Source organism: Diabrotica virgifera, chromosome 5 (genome assembly GCF_917563875.1).
Source record: "Diabrotica virgifera virgifera chromosome 5, PGI_DIABVI_V3a".
Lineage (NCBI taxonomy): Eukaryota > Metazoa > Arthropoda > Insecta > Coleoptera > Chrysomelidae > Diabrotica > Diabrotica virgifera.
In genome coordinates this window covers 235,428,118-235,449,397 of record NC_065447.1, presented here as the reverse complement: position 1 = coordinate 235,449,397, position 21,280 = coordinate 235,428,118, and the positions used below count along the sequence as shown (strand labels likewise).

General features: G+C 32.6%; 1 protein-coding gene across 3 annotated transcripts in view; it reads right to left on the bottom strand.

Annotated features, from left to right (window-relative positions):
- Positions 1-21,280, bottom strand: part of LOC114331757 (ceramide synthase 5-like) — a 187,255-nt gene that overhangs the window by 85,884 nt on the left and 80,091 nt on the right. For all 3 annotated transcript variants that reach the window (XM_050650882.1, XM_050650884.1, XM_050650883.1), the window contains exons 2-3: positions 7,696-7,803; positions 7,226-7,340 (exon numbers count right to left, since the gene is read on the bottom strand). In XM_050650882.1, the coding sequence (XP_050506839.1) occupies positions 7,226-7,340; positions 7,696-7,790 (210 nt within the window). In that variant the 5' untranslated portion in view covers positions 7,791-7,803. The remainder of the gene's footprint in view (positions 1-7,225; positions 7,341-7,695; positions 7,804-21,280) is intronic.

Genomic DNA, 21,280 nt, shown 5'->3' with positions numbered 1-21,280 from the left:
CAGCATTTAACCGCCTCAAATTCATTACCGGACTACTATTCATATTTCACTTTATAGCAAATCTAGCTATTAGGGTGGGTCGAAAAACAATAATGTTTCATTTTTTAATCGCTATACCGCGGAAAACTTGCCTTTGGGTTATAAAAGTAAAATGCAAAGTAAAATAAAGTTATATATTGAACCCCCAGCTAGCGCATCATACTTAAAGTTTAGTTTTTTTTCAGAAATCAAGACAGTTTTCAATTATTTTTACAATCTTTAGCTAATAATATTTGAACGTGCTATAGTGAAAACTGTTTAGTTAATAGCTTAAAAAATAGGAAATAAATTTGAAACAGACAATATCTTTTAATTTGCGGTAGCGCAAAATACTAAAAAATTATTAAAATTCACATATTATCACCTTAAAAGAAGGTGTGGTCTAGTATGTTGTGTTGGGTGTAAATAGCACAATCCATTTTTTGTTCTTTTACTTTACACCCCATTTAATTGGAATAGAATTATTATAGTGTGTTTAAAGTTATAAAGGATATAAATAAAACAACTTATAATTTTAATAACATGTTTAATTGAAACAAAAAAGAAACCAAATTGCAGCCAAACAATGTCAACAAATTAAATGAAATTTTGACTTTAGGAAGAGTCTTTTACTCATTATTTCTTAGTGGGTACGTTGAAGCTGCACTTGCTGTCAACCTTTGGCATCGAAGCTCTGGATGATACGACAGATCTTATGAAACCATCTCGTTCCTAATCACTAGGAGGACTAGTTAATCGCAATCTTTTGAGTAAAGATGAATAGTATCTTCTATAGATATAAGTTGTGCGATAAAGTCAGGCAACTGCCCTGTGAACTTATCTGTTCGAGAGCCGGGTCCATTTTCCCACTCTCGATGGTTGACTACAGCTAACAGAGTTTTGACGTCAGTCACCTTGACGTCAGTCGCCAGTGACTAACGTCATCGAGAGGATAGCCAGGTTGAAGTGGAGATGAGCAGGTCACATAGCCAGAATGACAGATGGGCGATGGACGAAGAGGTTATTGGAATGGAGGCCAAGAGAAGCGTCGGTCGACCGCCTACAAGATGGACTGACGACTTAAGAAAGGTAAATAAAAACTGGATGAGAGCGGCGCAGAATAGATTGGGTTAGAAACGAGGGGAGGAGGCCTATGTTCAGCAGTGGACTTTTGAGGCTGGATGATGAACAAAGTTTTGAGACTGTATGTAAATGTGGAAACGTCTTCAGTTGAACATAAATTGTTAGTATCCTTCATTTTTAAATCATGCATGCCTGTATGGTTCAAAATAAAGTACAGCAAATAAATAACAGATGGACCTGAACACGTTTTTGAGGCTATCAAATCAACCAGATTTCTACCAGAGAATTTGATTAAAGTAGTTGATCTTGTAATCGAAAGAAATGCATTTTTCTCACCCAGAAAATTTGCTACTGAGGATGATAGTGGATGAAGGGAAACACATAAGAGAATTAGGATTCCGAAGAATAATCAAAGCAAGGATGTTAGCTACAGAAACAGAAAGAATTAGGGTTTTTCGACCTCCAAAAATCACCTTTCATGCGACTGACTCTACTGAATTATTTGATTGGAACACCACTGAAATTACACCACCATCACTGTTACGGAGAGTCTCTGATGATGAAGTTTGGGTTAAAATCACTACTGGTGAAACACCCGAGGATTGGAACTTTGGAAAATTTTAAAGGTCATAGTCAAGCCGTGGAACGATGCGTCAAGTAAGTCACTGAAGCATCTAAAAAAGTCGTCGGTGCTAAGTAATGAGATGGTTTCATAAGATCTGCCGTAGCATCCAGAGCTTCGATGCCAAAGTTTGACAGCAAGCGCAGCTTCAACGTACCCACTCAGCAATAGTGAGTAAAAGACTCTTTCTAAAGTCAAAATTTCATTTAATTTGTTTACATTGTTTTTCTATAATTTGGTTTCTTTTTTTTTCAATTAAACATGTTATTAAAAGTATAAGTTGTTTTATTTATATCAATTATAACCTTAAACACACTATAATAATTATATTCCAATTAAATGGAGTGTAAAGTAAAAGAACAAAAAATGGATTGTGCTAATTACACCCAACACAACACACTAGACCACACCTTCTTTTAAGGTGCTAATATGTGAATTTTAACAATTTTTGAGTATTTTGCGCTACCGCAAATTAAAAGATATTGTCTGTTTCAAATTTATTTCTTATTTTTTAAACTATTAACTAAACAGTTTTCACTATAGCACGTTCAAATATTATTGGCTAAAGATTTTAAAAATAATAGAAAAATGTCTTGATTTCTGAAAAAAACTAAATTTTAAGTGTGATGCGCTAGCTGGGGGTTCAATATATAACTTTATTTGACTTTGCATTTTACTTATATACTCCAAAGGCAAGTTTTCCGCGGTATAGCGATTAAAAAATGAAACATTATTGTTTTTCGACCCACCCTACTAGCTATTTCATAAAATATTAATTCAGTTCTTTAAACAGAACTCGGCAAACTCAACCCTCAAACAAACCACCTTTTGTACCGAACGTAAAATTAAAATATATTTTAAGCAAATTTTTTTGCTCTTTTCGTTCCGCTGCCGGACTAGTGAATTTAAAGTTTGCTAGGATGAGCAACTATATTACACTCGGCCGGATTCGAGATCACTCAATATGCTTAAAAGTAATCCTTTTAGCACTTTCAGCATAATTATGCAACATCTCGCTTAAGTTCCTAACTAAAACTTGTTTAAGTTTGTCTCAAAGTAGAACCCTGAAATTTGAATTTTTAAAACATCGATTAAAAGAGAAATATTATAGTTTAAGAGCTAGTGAACCCTCTGACTAACGGTCGTCCTGTAAGGCTAGAAATTTTTATAGTGATAATTCCTAGTACACCAAGGCTAAAAACGATGACCTGGCAGGCATCAGCGGTGCACGTGTATCTACCAGATGAATCGAAAAGTGCAAATTTAGGGGGTAAAATAAACTTTCTCCTGTAAGGTTTCAATTTAAGTATGTATTTGAGTAAGTCATTAAGAAGAAATGTGTACAATGACAGGCGATTCTGAAGAGCATAAGACCTTGCCAGGCGAGGGGAAAGATTAGGGGTTTTTCCTAAAATTATTTTTTTTGCATCGAACAAATTTTTTTAAGTTTTTTGAATCATTCCAAACAGAAAAGGTCTTTAGTGATTTTTCTCTTAAGTTAACAGTTTTTGTTATATAAGCGATTGAAATTTTTGAAAATTGCGAAATCGCCAATTTTTAACCTTAAATCGGACATTTATCTAAAAATTTCAAAGTTGCAAAGGTAGGTAGATATTCTTTTAACATTTATTGATGAAATCCCAAAGAGTTTTTTGCAATACGATATCGGAAACCCCTTTGTTTTTTAATTGCTAATCAAGCGGGTGCGACACTGTAGTATAAGTGAGGACGTTTGAGTTGGCATAAATTCATTATCTCGAGAATCGTCAAATTTCAAGAAAAATTCTTAGACCGGTCGATTTTTATTTTTAAATTAGAACTTTTTGGCATATATATAATACTAGTGACGTCATCCATCTGAGCGTGATGACGTAATCGATGATTTTTTTAAATGAGAGTAGGTGTTGTGTGATAGCTCATTTGAAAGGTTATTTAATTCTCTATTCACTAATATAAACATTAATATAATTATTTATAGAGGGTGTACAAAAAAAAATTTTTATTAAATTAACTTTGATTAAATTTGACAAATAGAAGAAAAATTTTTTTGTACACCCTGTATTAATAATTATGTTAATGTTTATAGTACTGAATAGAGAATTAAATAACCTTTCAAATGAGCTATCACACAACCCCTACTCTTATTTAAAAAAATCATTGATTACGTCCTCAGGCCCAGATGGATGACGTCACTAGTATTATATATATGCCAAAAAGTCCTAATTCAAAAATAAAAATCGACTTGTCTGAGGATTTCTCTTGAAATTTTCCCATTCTCGAGATAATGAATTTATGCAAACTCAAACGTCCTCACTTAGACTACAGTGTCGCGCCCGCTTGATAAGCAATTAAAAAAACAAAGGGGTTTTCGATATTTTATTGCAAAAAACTCTTCGAGATTTCATGAATCAATGTTTAAAGAATATCTACGTACCTTGGCAACATTGAAATTTTTAGATAAATGTCCGATTTAGGGTTAAAAATGGCCGATTTCGCAATTTTCAAAATTTTCAATCGCTTATATAACAAAAACTATTAACTTAAGCAAAAAATCATTAAAGACCTTTTTTATATGGAATGATTCAAAAAACCTAAAAAAAAATGTTCGATGCAAAAAGAATAATTTTAGGAAAAACCCCTAATCTTTCCCCTCGCCTGGCAAGGTCTTATGCTCTTCAGAATCGCCTGTCATTGTACACATTTCTTCTAAATGACTTACTCAAACACATACTTAAATTTAAACCTTACAGGAGAAAGTTTATTTTACCCCCTAAATTTGCACTTTTCGATTCACCTGGTAGATACACGTGCACCGCTGATGCCTGCCAGGTCATGGTTTTTAGCTTTGGTGTGCTATGAATTATCACTAGACAAATTTCTAGCCTTACAGGACGACCGTTGGTCGGAGGGTTCACTAGCTCTTAGACTATTATGGAAAATATAAAGGAAATATTATTATATTATTACCTAGCATTTTCGAGCAGGGAAACATGTTGCCCTATAGGTATTTATTCTATTATATCTAACAACATCGACTTGTAGTCAACATATTCTATTATTATATAATATGTAAACCATATATTATGGGGTTACCACTTTAAATAGGGTGCTAGTTTAAAACTACTCTGAAGAATGTAAGTATTCCCACAGGTTTTTTCTTTCTAACAGTCACAATTTTAACTTTTTTGCTTTAAACTAACGTGGAAATACTTCATTCTAGGCACTGAAGATGTTCTGAATTAGAACGAAAACGTTTTGCAATCCATTTGGATGAGTTTTTAGATAGTTTTAATAAACAATTTTATACCAAAATACAATTTAAAGTTTTTACTTCTGTATGAGTTTTTTAAATGTTATGGACTCTATTTAAGGACTATGTATATAAATTACTATAAACGTTAGCAAACCAAAGATTTCTTACGTTTGAAATAAATTCATGGATTTGATAACGAACTGATTTCTATAGTCCAATTCAAACAATTTTGACCTGTACGTCATAGATTTAATGACACTCACCTACAAGAAAAAGTTAGTTTCCTTGGACATGTAATTTCATCCTCAGGAATTGCAGCAGATCAGGCAAAAATAAAAGCAGTATAGAAGTGGGCCACACCAAGAAATAAACACGATGCCCGAAGTGTCATTGGCCTTTGCAGTTCCTATCGTTATTTTGGAAAGATTGCCAAACCTCTCCGTAGTCTGACTGAGAGAAAGCTTTCATTTGACTGGACAACAGAGTGCCAACTTGCCTTCATCATACTCGAGCATACATTGAGTACGGCTCCAATCCTGGCATATCCGAAAGAGCAGGGTCTTTTCGTGCTTGATACAGATGCTTCTCAAAATGACATCGGGGTGGTGCTTTCCCAAGTGCAAGAGGGTGAGGAACACGTCATAGGACACTTCAGGAAAACTCTGGGAAAAGCAGAAAGAAACTTCTGTGTCACCAGAAAAGAGTTATTGGCAGTCGTCAAAGCAGAAGCATTCGTTCCTCTATGGCAAAAAATTCTTAATAAGAACCGACTATTCTGCCTTGCAATGGCTCCTCAATTTCAAGACACCTAAAGGCCAGATAGCTCGGTGCCTCAAGAAACTACAGGCCTATGATTTTGAAGTTCGCCACCTAGCGGGAAGAAGTCATGGGAATGCCGACGGTCTCTCGAGAAGACCATGCAAAGGGAGAAACTGCCGATTCTGCGAGCGCCAAGAAGAACGAGAGGGCCAGATTCTACAGTTGAAAACCATAGAGGATGGAAGTGACGAAGAAGTTCTAGAAAACCTTCAGGCTGAACAGAAGGAAGATACAGATCTAAAAAGAGTACAGGAGTGGCTGGACAACGGAGTTAGACCACAGTGGCAGGATATTGCAAAGTAAGGGCAAGCAGTGAAGCAGCGAATCCAGATGGAACAAGAACAGTGCCCCAAGTTATTCTCCCCCCAAAGTCATGTGTTAAGGACGTGCTTGGAGAACTCCACGATAATCGCTCCGGGGGGGGGGGGCATTTTGGAATCAATAGGACTCTGGCTAGAGTCCGTGAGAGGTATTATTGGGTTAAGTGGCAAGATGTGTAAGAATGGTGCAAACGATGTGACATGTGTGCATCCAAGAAGGGACCCAAAACAAGACTTAGGGGTAAAAGCCAACAATATATTCTGGAACTCCATGGGAAAGAGTTGCTATAGACACTCTGGGACCATTTCCCTTCCATCTCGCTTGTCTCTGGTCAACTGAGTAGGAAATGATAAGGTAGGTTTTATTTATCTTTATTATCTTTATTATATTATATCTTTATATTATTGTATTGAATTTATATTTATCTTGAGATAATTATTTATATTTAATTAATTTTCATTTGATTTGTTTATCTAAAGAGTTTTTCTTTGTGTTCCCTTTCAAATCTAAAAAACAAAGGGGCGCAATGTTGGCTTTATATTTCTCCATTATTTATTTTTTTGTCCATTATATCCTAGTTTAGCTCTAGTAGCTATTGTGCCTTTTTTTATTTTAGTCTATTATTTATCATGTATTTCCCAGCTAATAAGAAAATGTAAAGAACCACTCCCACATCTCTAACCGATTCTGAGCAACGGAGCCTTTGTTAATCCCATATGTGTTGACAACTTCTTCTTCTTCTTTCCTCTTAATTGCCACAAGTTATACACCCACGAGTCGGGTCTTACTCGAAAAAAAAAACTTTACTTTCGTTCCTGACATGCTGGAAGACGGACATCTTCGCTACAAGTTAGCAATCCTACTACCCTCCAATCAACATTTTATCCTGGTACCCTCACTTTATAGATCAAATGTTGATCTACAAATTAATGAAAAAAATTGTTAGGTTAATTCCTCTTCAAATTGCTTAAATGGAGTTTTTTCTACTTCCTGAAAAAAGTTGATTTGTGGGTTACAACCTTTTACCTTTCAACCATAGATATTATGATGCTTGCCTTGTTGAAATAAATAAGAAAAATAATATTTTAATTTATGTCTTAAATACTTACATGACTAGTTGACATCCAATCGGAGATGGTTGCTGTTTTTTTGGGATATATGTCTTTTTTTAAATCTATCGGTTGTTTTATGCCTAATTTAACACCAACTGGTTCATAACATAATCTAAAAAGTTAAACTCAAATAGAATATAATAAAAATTCAATATGTGTAGGTAACTACAGTGTTAAATTTGATATAAACAGACGAAACCGTGAAAAAACAGTCTTCAAAATTAACTACATATCAAAATTATTTACCTTTACCAAAGAAAAGAAAAAAGAGAAGAAAACAGTTTTTTTAGGAAAACGAAGTATTAATTCTAACACTGGTGCCACTGACAAAATTTACATACATACAAATTTGTAGACTACAGAAGATTCGTACCTGTGTCAACAACTGGTTTTTGTCGGTATTCTACTGTCTATTGTATTACACAATCAGAATCTTTTCTATGATTACCTAAATAAATCTTACTTACTTTTCAAGAAGACGTCTTAAGAGTAGCAAACTTATAGCCAGTGGAATAGGATAAAAGAAATTAAAGTTGAAACTAAAAATTTTTACCCTGTCCATTATGTTCAATTGTCTGAAACAAAAGTAAACTTTAAAAACTGCAATCGATTTTTACATAAAAACAAAAATATTTTATAGGTTAAAATGAATATAATATGAATATAATATGGTATAAAGTTTATATACAATGTATATAGGGTGAAGCAGATAACTGGCCTATTAGAAATATCTCGAGAACTAAAGACAACAGAATCATGAAAATTGGAATAGAGGGGTTTTGAAGGATGATCTATTAAATGAAAGTATTTTAATCTCTTTTCAACTTCCGTTTATACCGGAAGTTGCTTATAACTTCGTTTTTATTTAAATGAGACACCCTGTATATTTTTACATTTTTGGATTCTCCTCAATATCTTCATTCTTAAAATATGAGGTTTTGTAATATTATACAGGCTATTTTAAGAGATATTTACGTTTTTTTATTAATTCCGTAGCAACATTCACACCCTGTAGAATTGTAATAGTTTGACATCTAAAACTCTACTTACGTTCTAATGATTTTTAATATAGTCTACTATTGTTAATAATCATTAGTATAGATAATTTTGAAATTTTAGTATACAGTGTTGGTCGAAACTCGGAGTGAATATTTTCTGAGTTTTCTTAAATGGAACACCCTGTATTTTAGTATTGTAATGAAATGATATTTCATGGTACTTTTTTATTTTATAAGTATTCCCTATACCTAACTGCTTTAACCCTTTAACGCTCTCTGGTAGCTATATATACCATAAGCTATTACGGCTTAATTTGTCATCAGAGTTGCGGTGAAAACAATTTTTAGAGGCGAAGTCGATACACTGAATGCTTGCTGGTAGGTGTGAATATCGAAAACCTGTATGCGGCGTGGCAACCACGTGCTTTTCACAAAACTGGTATGATAAGCTACCAGTGCCCCTTTCTGCAACACTCTATGTAAAAAATCGTTCAATTTTATTTTTGTTTTTTGCACAAGTGTCATTTGCAATAAACTACTTGGACAAAAATTGAAGGTAAGTGTCAAGTGTACTTTTTTCATTATTTTTAACTAGCAGATAGTTCTTTAAAAGCACTGGCATAGTCATTGCAATAATAAATATGTTTTATGAGAATTGTAACCCCAAAATTCATTGTTTTTATTTATCCCGGCATACAAACAATTTTTATTTTTTCGTTTTGAAACTTATGCCTGTTATTAAACAATATTGTGGCAACTTTCTGTAAAAATCTAGTTGTTTGACATTAGCCATAGGAATAGTTATTTTCCTAACAAGTGCAGAAAGTCATTCTTTTCCGCACGCGACTGCAGTTTGCCGAACGACGCGAAGCGGGAGTTCGGCAAGCAGTCGAGTGCGGAAAAGAGACTTTCTGCAAGAGTTAGGAACAATATTTTTTCTAAGAGTCTTTAAAAAATTACCAAATCTTAATCAATTACTTTAATTAATATGAAAATACATACACAAATTAATTCTTTGACAAGGTTGTCAAAACCAAACTTTCAATATAATTAGTTAGCATGACGACGATCTTGGTTTCCATGACGATGATTCAAAATGACTGTTATTGTCTACCGATTTGACTTTCGAATATTATGTCAATATAATTTTATTTCATCGAATTGTCGCGTTAATTTCATTAAAACAGGAACACAATAAGATATATTTGAAATAAATTAGTAAATAATATCTTAATATTAGTTTATTGCATGTATTATAATTACTTTAAGGTCAAATTAACATATCTAAATTAACACGCGTGCGGAAAAGTAAAAACCGCGTGCGGAAAAGTAACACGCGTGCGGAAAAATGAAACTTTCTAAACTAAAATGCGTGCGCGAAAGTAGACATTTTTGCACGCTCGTAGAAAAAATTTTGTTAATCATTTTGAGGATTGTACCAAATAAGAGGTTATTTTTTCACATACTAAACCAAAAAATCTCGAGATCGTAGTTTACGCCCAATATAAAAATTTTTACGGATACATTAAAGAAAAGTTTAGTATTTATTTGCTAGACAAGGTTTTGTAAGACTTTAAATTATTTATTGGACCTATTAGTCATTGCAATTTTTCCAGTACATTATTTAGGTTTGGTTAGATTTTTCCAGTTTTTTTCCTATGTTTTTTTTTAAAGTCTAGAAACCGACCGCTTACAGAAGCTGAACTCCAGTATATAGTAGACCATCTAAGTGATGAAGAGTACTGTCTTTCCGAATTTGATGGCGATGAGGATGCAGACGACAATTTTCCTAAGGCAAGCTCAATTTCCAGAACTCTCCAGACTACTAGTATCGACAGCCATCCGACATGTTCCAGTACTTCAGTACAGCACTTGAAAAGGGTGCGCCAATGTACTCTTACAAGAAAGACAAATAATTCTAGCGGAAATGAAGATTTTGGTAATTCGGATCAAGATCCTCACTTTGATCCAGATTACGGATTTGGTTTCAAGCACAACAAGCTGGCTAGGTTATTTCCTAAAAACATTTTTTCTGATGAAGACGACGAAAAGGAACAACTGTTAACATTACCTCAAGCAACAAATTCTCTACCTTTTAGACGCAGCAATAGTAAACAGCTATATTTTATATAAGGAGACTCTGAAAAAAGAAACTCAAGTGCTAAGCCTATGACTGCATTACAGTTCCGCAGTGAACTAGCTGATCATTTGATTAGCACTTTTACTTTCAGAAAAAAGTCTGCACCACCATCAAACTCAACTTTGAATGCTGGTTCACACTTACCCACCAAAGGAACTTATAGGCGATGTGCCCTTTGTGCTTCATCTAAAAAGAAACAAACGCGCAGCAATTTGATTTGTCAAGTTTGTAACGTTACTCTATGAAAAGACTGTTTTGCACCCTACCATAGTAGATAGAAAGTTATTAGATAATAAATTTAAAATATTACTGTATTTAGTTTTTTTACATTTTCAAAATAAAGTATTTTTTTATAAATTTTTGTAATTGTTTTTACTGGTCGTTATATATACCATTGCCCTGTAAGTATTAGTTGTTTGTCAAAATGCACACTGGTAGCTATATCTACTACCCTTTCCAGCCCTTCTGGCACAGAAAAATTTTTTTTAAACATTTTTGAAGTTATACTTCTTTAGACACGAGGGTGAATTTTTACATTCCCTGGCGCATGCGCACACCGACAGTATGGTATTAGTCGCCACATCTTTTAAGTTAAGTAGCGCAAATAAGGTGTGCGTGAAAAGAATATATTATTAGTGTTTTTAGTAAATATATTTATTAAAATTTTTATGTCTGTGGATTTGCCTTCCTCCTAATAAGTATTATTGAAAATGTTCATTTTCAATTAATGTATCTGTCACCGTGATTGTAATTATGTCCTAGAAATGATCGACTGAATACAAAAGCGGTGGTAGCTGATCGGTAGAGCATTCGTCTAGGGATCGAGAGGTCCCCTGTTCGAATCCGGACAAAGTCATATCTTTTTTTTTTTAATTTTGGTATTCTTTTTGTTTTTTCCAAGATTAGTAATATTTAAATACAATACAAAAAAAAACTGTTTTAAAGTAGATGGGTATATTGATTTCGTTGAAATCATAATATGAAATTAGATTATATTATAATAGAAGTATAACTTCTTACGTGCGTACAAAGTACACACACATTCTTTTTTTTTGTCTTACTAACGATGCATAATGAACTACTTTTATTATTCAAAAGTATAGTTTTACAAAAACAATAGTTCTGCCTGTTAAAGGGTTAATTTGTGAGTTATTGGTGATCCAAACTAAACATTAATTGCAACAAAAAATATGTAAAATTTTATTAGGTTGGCCGTGAAAATATTCAATCACAATTAATTTTTCAAAAATAAATACATATTAATCCAGACTGATCCTTAAAATTAGTAATAATGGTTTAGCTATCAAAATACCTACGTACTTAAGATTGTTGGTGCGATTAACAATTAATCACAAATTAAAGCAGTTAGGTATAGAGAATGCTTAAGAAATAAAAAAGTACCATAAAATATCATTTCATTACAATACTAAAATACAAGGTGTTCCATTTAAGAAAACTCAGAAAATACTCATTCCGAGTTTCGACCAACCCGGTATACTAAAATTAAAAATTATCTATACTAATGATTCTTATAGGTCTGGATCCCGCGTATGAAAAAAAAGTTGATTAATAGCAAGCTGAAAATTTGTTAATAGCTTAAGGGTGTCTAGTCGGATAAACTTTGATATATGCGAACACTGGAACAGGGGCAGTTTTAACTGTGGAACAGGTTAAAAATTTGGAACGGTCACACTACGAGAACGGCACATTTATTTTGTCCGACAGAACAGACTTAAACTCTTCGAACAGAGATTAAACTCTCATGCAAAAATCATACTGCTATTTATCACCAACTGGGCGTTTTAATGGGTGGAACATGTAGAATATTTCAAATGACAGGAATAATGACAGGTGATAAATAGCAGTCTGATTTTTGCATGAGAGTTTAATCTCTGTTCGGAGAATTTAAGTCTGTTCTGTCGGAAATAATAAATGTGCCGTTTTCGTGGTGTGTCTGTTCCAAATTTTTAAGCTGTTCCACAGTTAAAACTGTCCCTGTTCCAGTGTTCGCATATATCAAAGTTTATCCGACTGGACACCCTTAAGCTATCAACAAACTTTCAGCTTGCTATTAATCAACTTTTTTTTCATACGCGGGATCCAGACCTATTAACAATAGTAGACTATATTAAAAATCATTTGAACGTAAGTAGAGTTTTAGATGTCAAACTACTACAATTCTACAGGGTGTAAATTTTGCTACGAAATTAATAAAAAAACGTAAATATCTTTTAAAATTCCCTGTAAAACATTACAAAACCTAATATTTTAAGAAAGAGGACATCGAAGAGAATCCAAAAATGTAAAAATATACAGGGTGTCCCATTTAAAAAAACGAAGTTATAAGCAACTTCCGGTATAACCGGAAGTAGCAAATAGATGAAAATATTTTCATTAAACAGATGACTCTTTAACCTTCCGATGACCAACCTTTTTTTGTTACACGGATAACCAAGGGGGGGGGGGGTTACACGGATAACTATAAAAATGTCAAAAATGACAATTAACAAAAAAATAAATTTTTTTTTTATTTTTTAATTTTTTTTTTGCATGGGCTTTATGTCATTCAGCCAGTCACAACATGAGTATTAGTGTCATGTGTAGTGTGTATGTTGAGTAAGTGTCTTGTTACTTTGCAAAGTCGACGTCATTAGCGTAAAACTACTTGTAATTACACATAATAGACGCTATTTTACTAAGCAATCAACTTGAGAATATATTTTTTATTCGTAAAATATAGGGAATTTTTTTTATTTCAAAATATGAGGATACCTAGAATGGTGTTAAAGTCAAATAAAAAAATAATGATTTAAAAATTAAAAACACTTTTGAATTTATTAAAGAAAAACATACGCTGGGGTCACAATTTCCCCCGCTTGGTCATCCGAAGGTTAAAACCCCTTAATTCAAATGTTCATGATTCTGTTGCCTTTAGTTCTCGAGATATTTCTAATAGTCCCTTTATTTGCCCCACCCTGTATACATTGTAAATTATGATTCGGGAGTGCTCCTCGTAATACTCAACGTGTCTTTATTTGTTTACTTCTAGTGCATCTTTATTATGATTGTAATATAGTTAACTATTATCTTAAAAATATGAAGAAATTTGCGGGGAATTAAAAATCAAATAAACCACAAATGCGTTCCCTTCATAATAAAATACTGTTGACATAAAAGTTCCTACGACATTTCTGTTTTCTTTTAACCGACGAAAGAAAACAGCAACAGATAAAAACAAAAAAAAACATATGACCATGTCATTTTGAAATAAAACTGGTAATGACAGGCAAACATTTTTCTTAAGCGTACCTAACCTATATTTTCACGGCGGCAAAGTTTTCCTGTGGAAATTTTATATGAAACAACTTTTGATTGAACCTTTTGTGTATCTTTTTAAAAAGTTTTTCTTCAAGCTGTGTGTATTTTTCACAATAAATTTCTTTATCGTACCCCTTATCGCTAATAATTTCCGTCGAGGGAAAATTTATGCGTAATAAGATTTTCTAATTTGCAATTCTTTCCTTATTTTGTTTCTCAATCACTTTTCTAACGGGGATGTATTTTTTTTTTAATATAGGATGCGTATTAGCATGTAAATAAGCTGATATAATACTGATTTTTTGAAGAAAAAAATATTGACAAAAATTTTAGATTAACCATCGTATTTGGAATATAGTATAGTATAGTTGATAAAAAAATATTGACAAAAATTTTAGATTAACCATCGTATTTGGAATATAGTATAGTATAGATCTTATGATGTAATCGTTTTTTTTAATGAGAATAGGGGTCGTGTGATAGCTCATGTGAAAGGTTATTTAATTCTCCATATAGTAATATAAACAATAACATAATTATTTATACAGGGTATTTGAAAAAAAATTGAATTAATTTAATTACACAAAACAAGGAAGTATGTTATTTAGTTAATTCAAAATGCATTTTACTGTTGTCACAAAACAGGAAAAAATATCGTGGGCGTACTGGGAAAATCCACTAACTCACAAAAGTAAAGTTTTGAGAAAAACGCATTTAAACATTATTATACCTTATGGCTTACCTCTTAAAACTCGGGTACACTGGCTGTTCAAGTTTTGGTATCTTGATATGATTTTGAATCAGGATGTTAACCACAGGTGGTGTGCACATACACGTACAAAAAATATTTAAAAAAACATTATTATATTCATAAAAACTTAGAAAATGATGGAGTTAGTTGATTTTCTTTGTCATTGAATGTACCGATTTAAGCACGGTGGATGACGAATTTGGAGATATAGAGTTTTTCCTGTTAACATATTGATGTTTGTGAATTTAATGCTATTAAAATGTCAAAATTAAAAATAATGGAGTTAGTGGATTTTCCCAGTACGCCCACGATATGTATTATACAAGTAAACATTGCTTTTCGCTTGAATTAAATGTTTAAACTGCCAAGAGACAGATGGGTGACAGCTTGAACATTGAATTTAAGCAAAAAGCAATGTTTATTTGTCAAATAAACATTTTTGTCTCTTTTTGACAGCATTAAAATGTATTTTGAATTTAGTATATAACATACATTCTTCTGATTGTGTCGATTAATTTAATTTAAAAAAAAATCTTGACACCGTGTATTAATAATTATGTTAATGTTTATATTGATTAATAAAGAATTAAATAACCTTTCAAACGAGATATCACACGACCCATATTCTCATTTAAAAAGATCATCGAATACGTCATCACGCCCAGATGGATGACATCACTAGTATGATATACAGGGAGCACGTAAAGGTTGGAATAAATTAATTTTTTCGTGAATGGGTGATTTAGGAAATAAATTCCGAAAGAAGTCGATTTTTATTTTTAAATTATAATTTTTTGGCATATATATCGTACTAGTGATGTCATCCATCTGGGCGTGATGACGTAATCGATGATTTTTTTAAATGAGAATATTGGTCGTGTGATAGCTCATTTAAAAGTTTATTCAATTCTCTATGCATTAATATAAACATTAACATAATTACTAATACATACTATATTTTGAATTAAATAAGTTAGAGACTTTATTCTTTTGTGTCAACTAAATTAATTAAAAAATTTTTTTTCCGACACCTTTTACAAATTATGTTACTGTTTATATTAGTATATAGAGAATTAAATAACCTTTCAAATGAGCTTCCACACGACCCCTATTCTCATTTGAAAGAATAGTCGATTACTTCATCACGCCAAGATGGATGCCGTCACTAGTATGATATATATGCCAAAAAGTAATAATTTATAAATAAAAATTGGCCTGTTTTGGGATTTATTTTCCAAATCGCACATTCCTGAAGAAATAAATTTAAACCAACCATTAATAAATTCCAACTTTTACTGCTTTACTACAAGTTTTAAAATATTTTATAATATACATATATCAATATCGTAAATATCGGACAACTGTAGTATTTTTCAGTAAATTTAATATTAGTAGGGTATAGTTAGACCCAAACCCAGACATCCAAAGTGAAAGTTATCCTCCAACACCAAATTGTTCTATATGGTCCAAATAATGTTCAGAAAAAAGTCACACCATTTTGAGGGTCGGGTTTGGGGGGGGGAGAGGGTGGAGAAATCTGCAAATTCGTAGTTTTTTACGTTTTTCGTCAATATTTCTAAAACTAAGCGGTTTAGCATGAACAATCTTCTATAGAAAATTGTTCTACATTAAATTTGAAATAAAAAAGGCCCTCTGCATAACCCTTCTAAAATGAACTGTTCCAAAGTTACGGAGGTAGTATAGTATAATTGGTCCAAAAAAATGCCTAACCCAGACATCCAAAGTAAAAGTTTTCCTTCAACACCAAATTGTTCTATATGGTCCACATATTGTTCAGTAAAAAGTTACACCGTTTTGAGCGTCCGGTTTGGGGGGGAGATGGGGGAGAAATCGGTAAATTAGTAGTTTTTTTAAGTTTTTCGTCAATATTTGTAAAACTATGCTTTATCGTAAGGAATGTTCTATAGAAAAATGTTATACATAAAATTTAAAACAAAAAAGATTCTACACATAATTGTTATAAAATCAACTGTTACAGAGTTACGGAGGGTGAAAAGTGGAGGTTTCCGATACTTTTTATATTAACCGATTTCTCCCACCTCTCCCCCCCAAACCCGACGCTCAAAATGATGTGACTTTTTTTTGAACATTATGTGGACCATATAGAACAATATGGTGTTGGAGGATAACTTTCACTTTGGATGTCTGGGTTTTTGGTATAGTTATATCATAAATATTGCCCAAAAAATACAAAAAGTATCGAAAACCTCGATATTTCACCCTCCGTAACTCTGGAACCGTTGCTTTTATAACAATTATGTATAGAACATTTTTTGTTTTAAATTTTATGTAGAATATTTTTTATATAACACTGTTTACGCTAAAGCATAGTTTTAAAAATATTGACGAAAAACTTAAAAAAACTCCCAAACCGGACGCTCAAAATGGTGTAACTTTTTACTGAACAATATGTGGACTATATAAAACATTTTGGAGTTGGAGGAAAACTTTTACTTTGGATGTTTGGGTTAGGTCTTTTTTTGGACCAGTTATACTATACTACCCCCGTAACTTTAGAACCATTCATTTTAGAAAGATTATGCATAGGGCCTTTTTTATTTCAAATTGAATGTAGAATAATTTTGTATAAAGGGTTGTCCATGCTAAACCGCATAGTTTTAGAAATATTGGCGAAAAACTTAAAAAACTACGAATTTACCGATTTCTCCCCCCTCTCCCCCCAAACCCGACGCTCAAAATGGTGTGACTTTTTTCTGGACATTGTGTAGACCATATAGAACAATTTGGTGTTGAAGGATAACTTTCACTTTGGAGGTCTGGGTTATGCCATCTTTTGGATCAAGTATGACGTCACTAGTATGATGTATATGCCAAAAAATCATAATTCAAAATAAAAATCGATCTCTTCTGGGATTTATTTCCCAAATCGGCCATTCACGAAAAAATTAATTTGTTCCAACATTTAGGTGCTCCCTGTACAAAGTTTTACTAGCTTATTTTATCCAAGTAGAGACTTTGCATAAAAATTAAACGGGTGGATAACGAAAAAAAACTAAATGTTAAAAATGTAAAAAACTTTAACAGAATGGCAGATAATACAATTTGTAACAATATGGACAGATAAACGATTTGCTGCTTTTTCGATGGTATGGTATACTGCTAGGATAGCAGTATCTAGTATGGCTCTAGTATTTTTCTAGTTCATTTATATCTTATATGTCCGACAGATATAGGACCGTAACTAGTGCGCTCCCTTGGGGGACTCCTGCTTTGATTTTTTTTAAATCTGTATACACGTCTTCTTGATTAATTCTGAAATATCTGTCAGATATGTCTTCTTCTTGATGTGCTTATCGGTGACGAATGTTGGAGATCATGATGGTAGTCCAAGTAATGAAGCTTAAAATAGGATAAAACCTCGCAATTTTTACGGAATTGATAGATTTGAAAAAATAAACATAACCGTTTTTTTTTATTTTCTTTAGGACCAATAGTAATCGAGCTATACTTTATTATATGTTAGCTCTTCTTCGTCAAATGCTAAATATTGTAGTTTCAAAGTGAAAAGACGGGAAAACTATGCATTTTTAGAGGATGATTTGTTGAAACTAATTTAAAGTATTTAAACATATCTATCCACATTTTTTTTTATTTATTAAACACCAATAAGATGCTTAAGGACATTACAATCTGATCAAATAATGTGATCAATGAGCAACTTATTTCTAACCTAAATTACTACTAAAAAACTTAAGACTAAGGACAAACTCGATAGTACCCCCTAGGTGCTGTTAATATATTGCACAAATTTTAACTTGTACTATCACTTGCACCGTGCACTATTTTTCACTTAACTAACTCGATGGGTTTCTTCCTCTTGAGTCTTCTAGCTAGATCCGTGTTGTCGAGGAGCTGGATGGCCTCAACATTGACGTGTTGAACAAGTCGTTGTTCGTGACTCTTGGCAAATTTTTCAATGGTCTTGTTAACAGTATCCATGTCTAGGTCCCTATGGAGATCACTGTTCCTATAGTACCATGGAGCGTTGACAATGCTCCTTAGCACTTTGTTTTGGAATCGTTGAATGATAATTAAATTTGTATTACTAGCGCAACCCCATAGTTGGATGCCATATGTGCATATAGGTTTTATAATCTGTTTATACAAAAGTATTTTATTGTAGATTGTAGTTTTATTGTAGGGCCTTCCAGCGTAGCCTAGCGTCTAGTGTAATACCCAAATACTTTGCGGTGTCGGCATATGGTATCTGAGTATTATTTAAGTTAACAGGAATGTATTGATTTTTCTTGTTTATAAAATTTATATGCACTGACTTCATTTCGTTTAATTTAATTCGCCAGCGTTTAGTCCACTCGTTAAATCTGTTAAGAGATATTTGTAATTTTCTTGCTGCTTCTTCATAGTTTTCACCTACGGCTAAGACGGCAGTGTCATCAGCAAAGGTAGCTATTGTATTATGTTGTACTTCAGGGATATCACTAGTGTATAATAGGTATAGGACCGGTCCTATCACACTACCTTGTTGTACCCCTGCATTGATTTCCTTTAGTTCCGAATAGGCTTCTTCTTGCTTAACCCTAAAAACTCTCTCTGATATATAAGATTCCAATAATTCTGTGTATTGTCTTGGCAAAATCCTGCTTAATTTGTACTTAAGTCCTTCGTGCCATACCTTATCAAAAGCTTGCGCCACGTCGAGGAAGACAGCGGAGCAAACTTTCTTTCCTTCTAGCGACCTCTCTATTATATCCGTTATTCTGGACTTGGTCGATAGTTGAATGACTTTCTCGAAACCCAAACTGGTGTGATGGAATTAGAGCCTCAGCATCTATAAGAGGTTTCAACCTTTTCAGCAAAAGCTTCTCGTACAGCTTTGAAATTACGGGTAGCAATGAAATCGGTCTGTACGATGATACTGTATTTGGTTGTTTTCCAGGTTTAAGGATCATTATGACCTCAGCCACTTTCCATATCTTGGGAATATATCTTAATCTGAACGAGGCATTTATGAGATATGTTAGTTTTACTATGGATTTTCTAGGAAGTTGTTTTAAGATTTCCCCAGTAATTAAGTCAAACCCAGGTGCTTTCCTGGGATTGATGTTTGATTTAATTTCGTCGGCCACTTCTTTTGGGATGACTAGTTTAATTTCACCTTCTTCCTGTGTGGCATTTTCCCATTGCAGTGTGTTATCACCTTCATTTGGCTGGAATGTTTCCTCGAGATATTCAGCAAATTTATTAGCCTTCTCTAAATTGCTTTTTGCCCAGCTTCCATCTGTATTTCTTAGTGGGGAATTTTGCATTATCGGTCGTTTTAACTTCTTAGTGGCTCTCCAGAGGGAATAATCAGTTGTGCTATCATTTGTCAATTCTCTTAGATAGTTACTAATTGATTCGTTTTTAATTTCTCTTTTAAGCTTTTGTGTAGCATTATTTAGTTTTGTTTTATCAGATGCAGCTCTAGAGCGTTGCCAGATCCTTCTGAGTTTTCTTTTCTCTTCGACTAGCTTTCTAATTTCTTTAGGGTAATTATTACCTTTAACTCTATGAATCAGTTCAGGTGAGTTATTCCAAGCGGCTTGTTGAACTTGTTTAACAAAACATTCCGTTTCTTCATCAAGTTCATCTCTAGTTATCTATACACATAAATAAAAAAAAAGTCTCTAGCTCAAAAAGTAAGTGACTTATAATGAAAAGAATGTCAGTCCATATTTTTTTCAGCGAAAAAGTGATCGGAATTAACCCCATAATCACCAGTCTAATTAAAATTATTCATTTAACTTATTCTGTCTTCTTTATTTATGTATTATTAATAGATTCTAGAAGTATGACCGGCTTAGAATGATTAGTTTTAAAAAGAATGGAGTTAAAAGCGAATAACGAATTTTTGTAGTTTGGTAAAAAATTCCATTTCCTTCCGAATAGAAAGATTAGCATCACAGACACGAAAAATTGTTTTAATATCAAATTGTAGTTTATTTAATTCCCAAGAACTTGGATTGCAAAAATTTTTTCTATGGCAAAAATTGAGTGAGATATTGATATTATAACTTGTAATAACATGCAAAAACGACCTTTACCAACCCTTTCAAAGTCACATGTTTTTGTGACTGAGTATATTAAATGGATTTAATATCAAGAGCCTTCCTTATAGATCTTGTAGGAACCTGCAAAATTATTTTTTACCAAAGTTTCTAAGATAAAAAATAAAAAAGTTACGGTTAAAAAATCAATATATTTTTTGAACAAAAAAAGTAGAAATCCAATTGGAAGCATAATAATGTAAGTTAGCGGTGTTTTTAGTCGTTGGCCTTATTCATTCTTCTTTTTTTATGTATTATTATCAGATCCTAGAAGTTTAACTAGCTTAGAATGATTAGTTTTTAAAAAACTGGAGTCAAAAGCGAATAACGAATTATAGCAGTTTGGTAAAAAATGCCATTTTCTTCAGAATAGAAAGATTAGCATCATAAATACAAAAAAATGTTTAAATATTAAATTTTAGGTTATTTAATTCCCAAGAACTTAAAAAATTTTTTTCAACGGTAAACATTGAGTGAATAGTAAATGAGTAAGTAATCGAAAAACGTTGAATTTTTCGATATAAAACTAACACTTTCGATAGCGAATAAATCGAAAACTCTTAGTTTTATCAAAAAAATGTATAAAATATTTTTTGCTTATGTTTTTATCACTTTTGCGGTCAAAATATAATAAAAAATTTCCACCCCCGAGATGGGTTGGCAAGCACCCCCATGGTAAAAGCGCCTTTCGGCATCATATAGATTTTGATCCTAGGACTATCCATTACTTATTCTCAAATTTTCAAGCAAATCGAT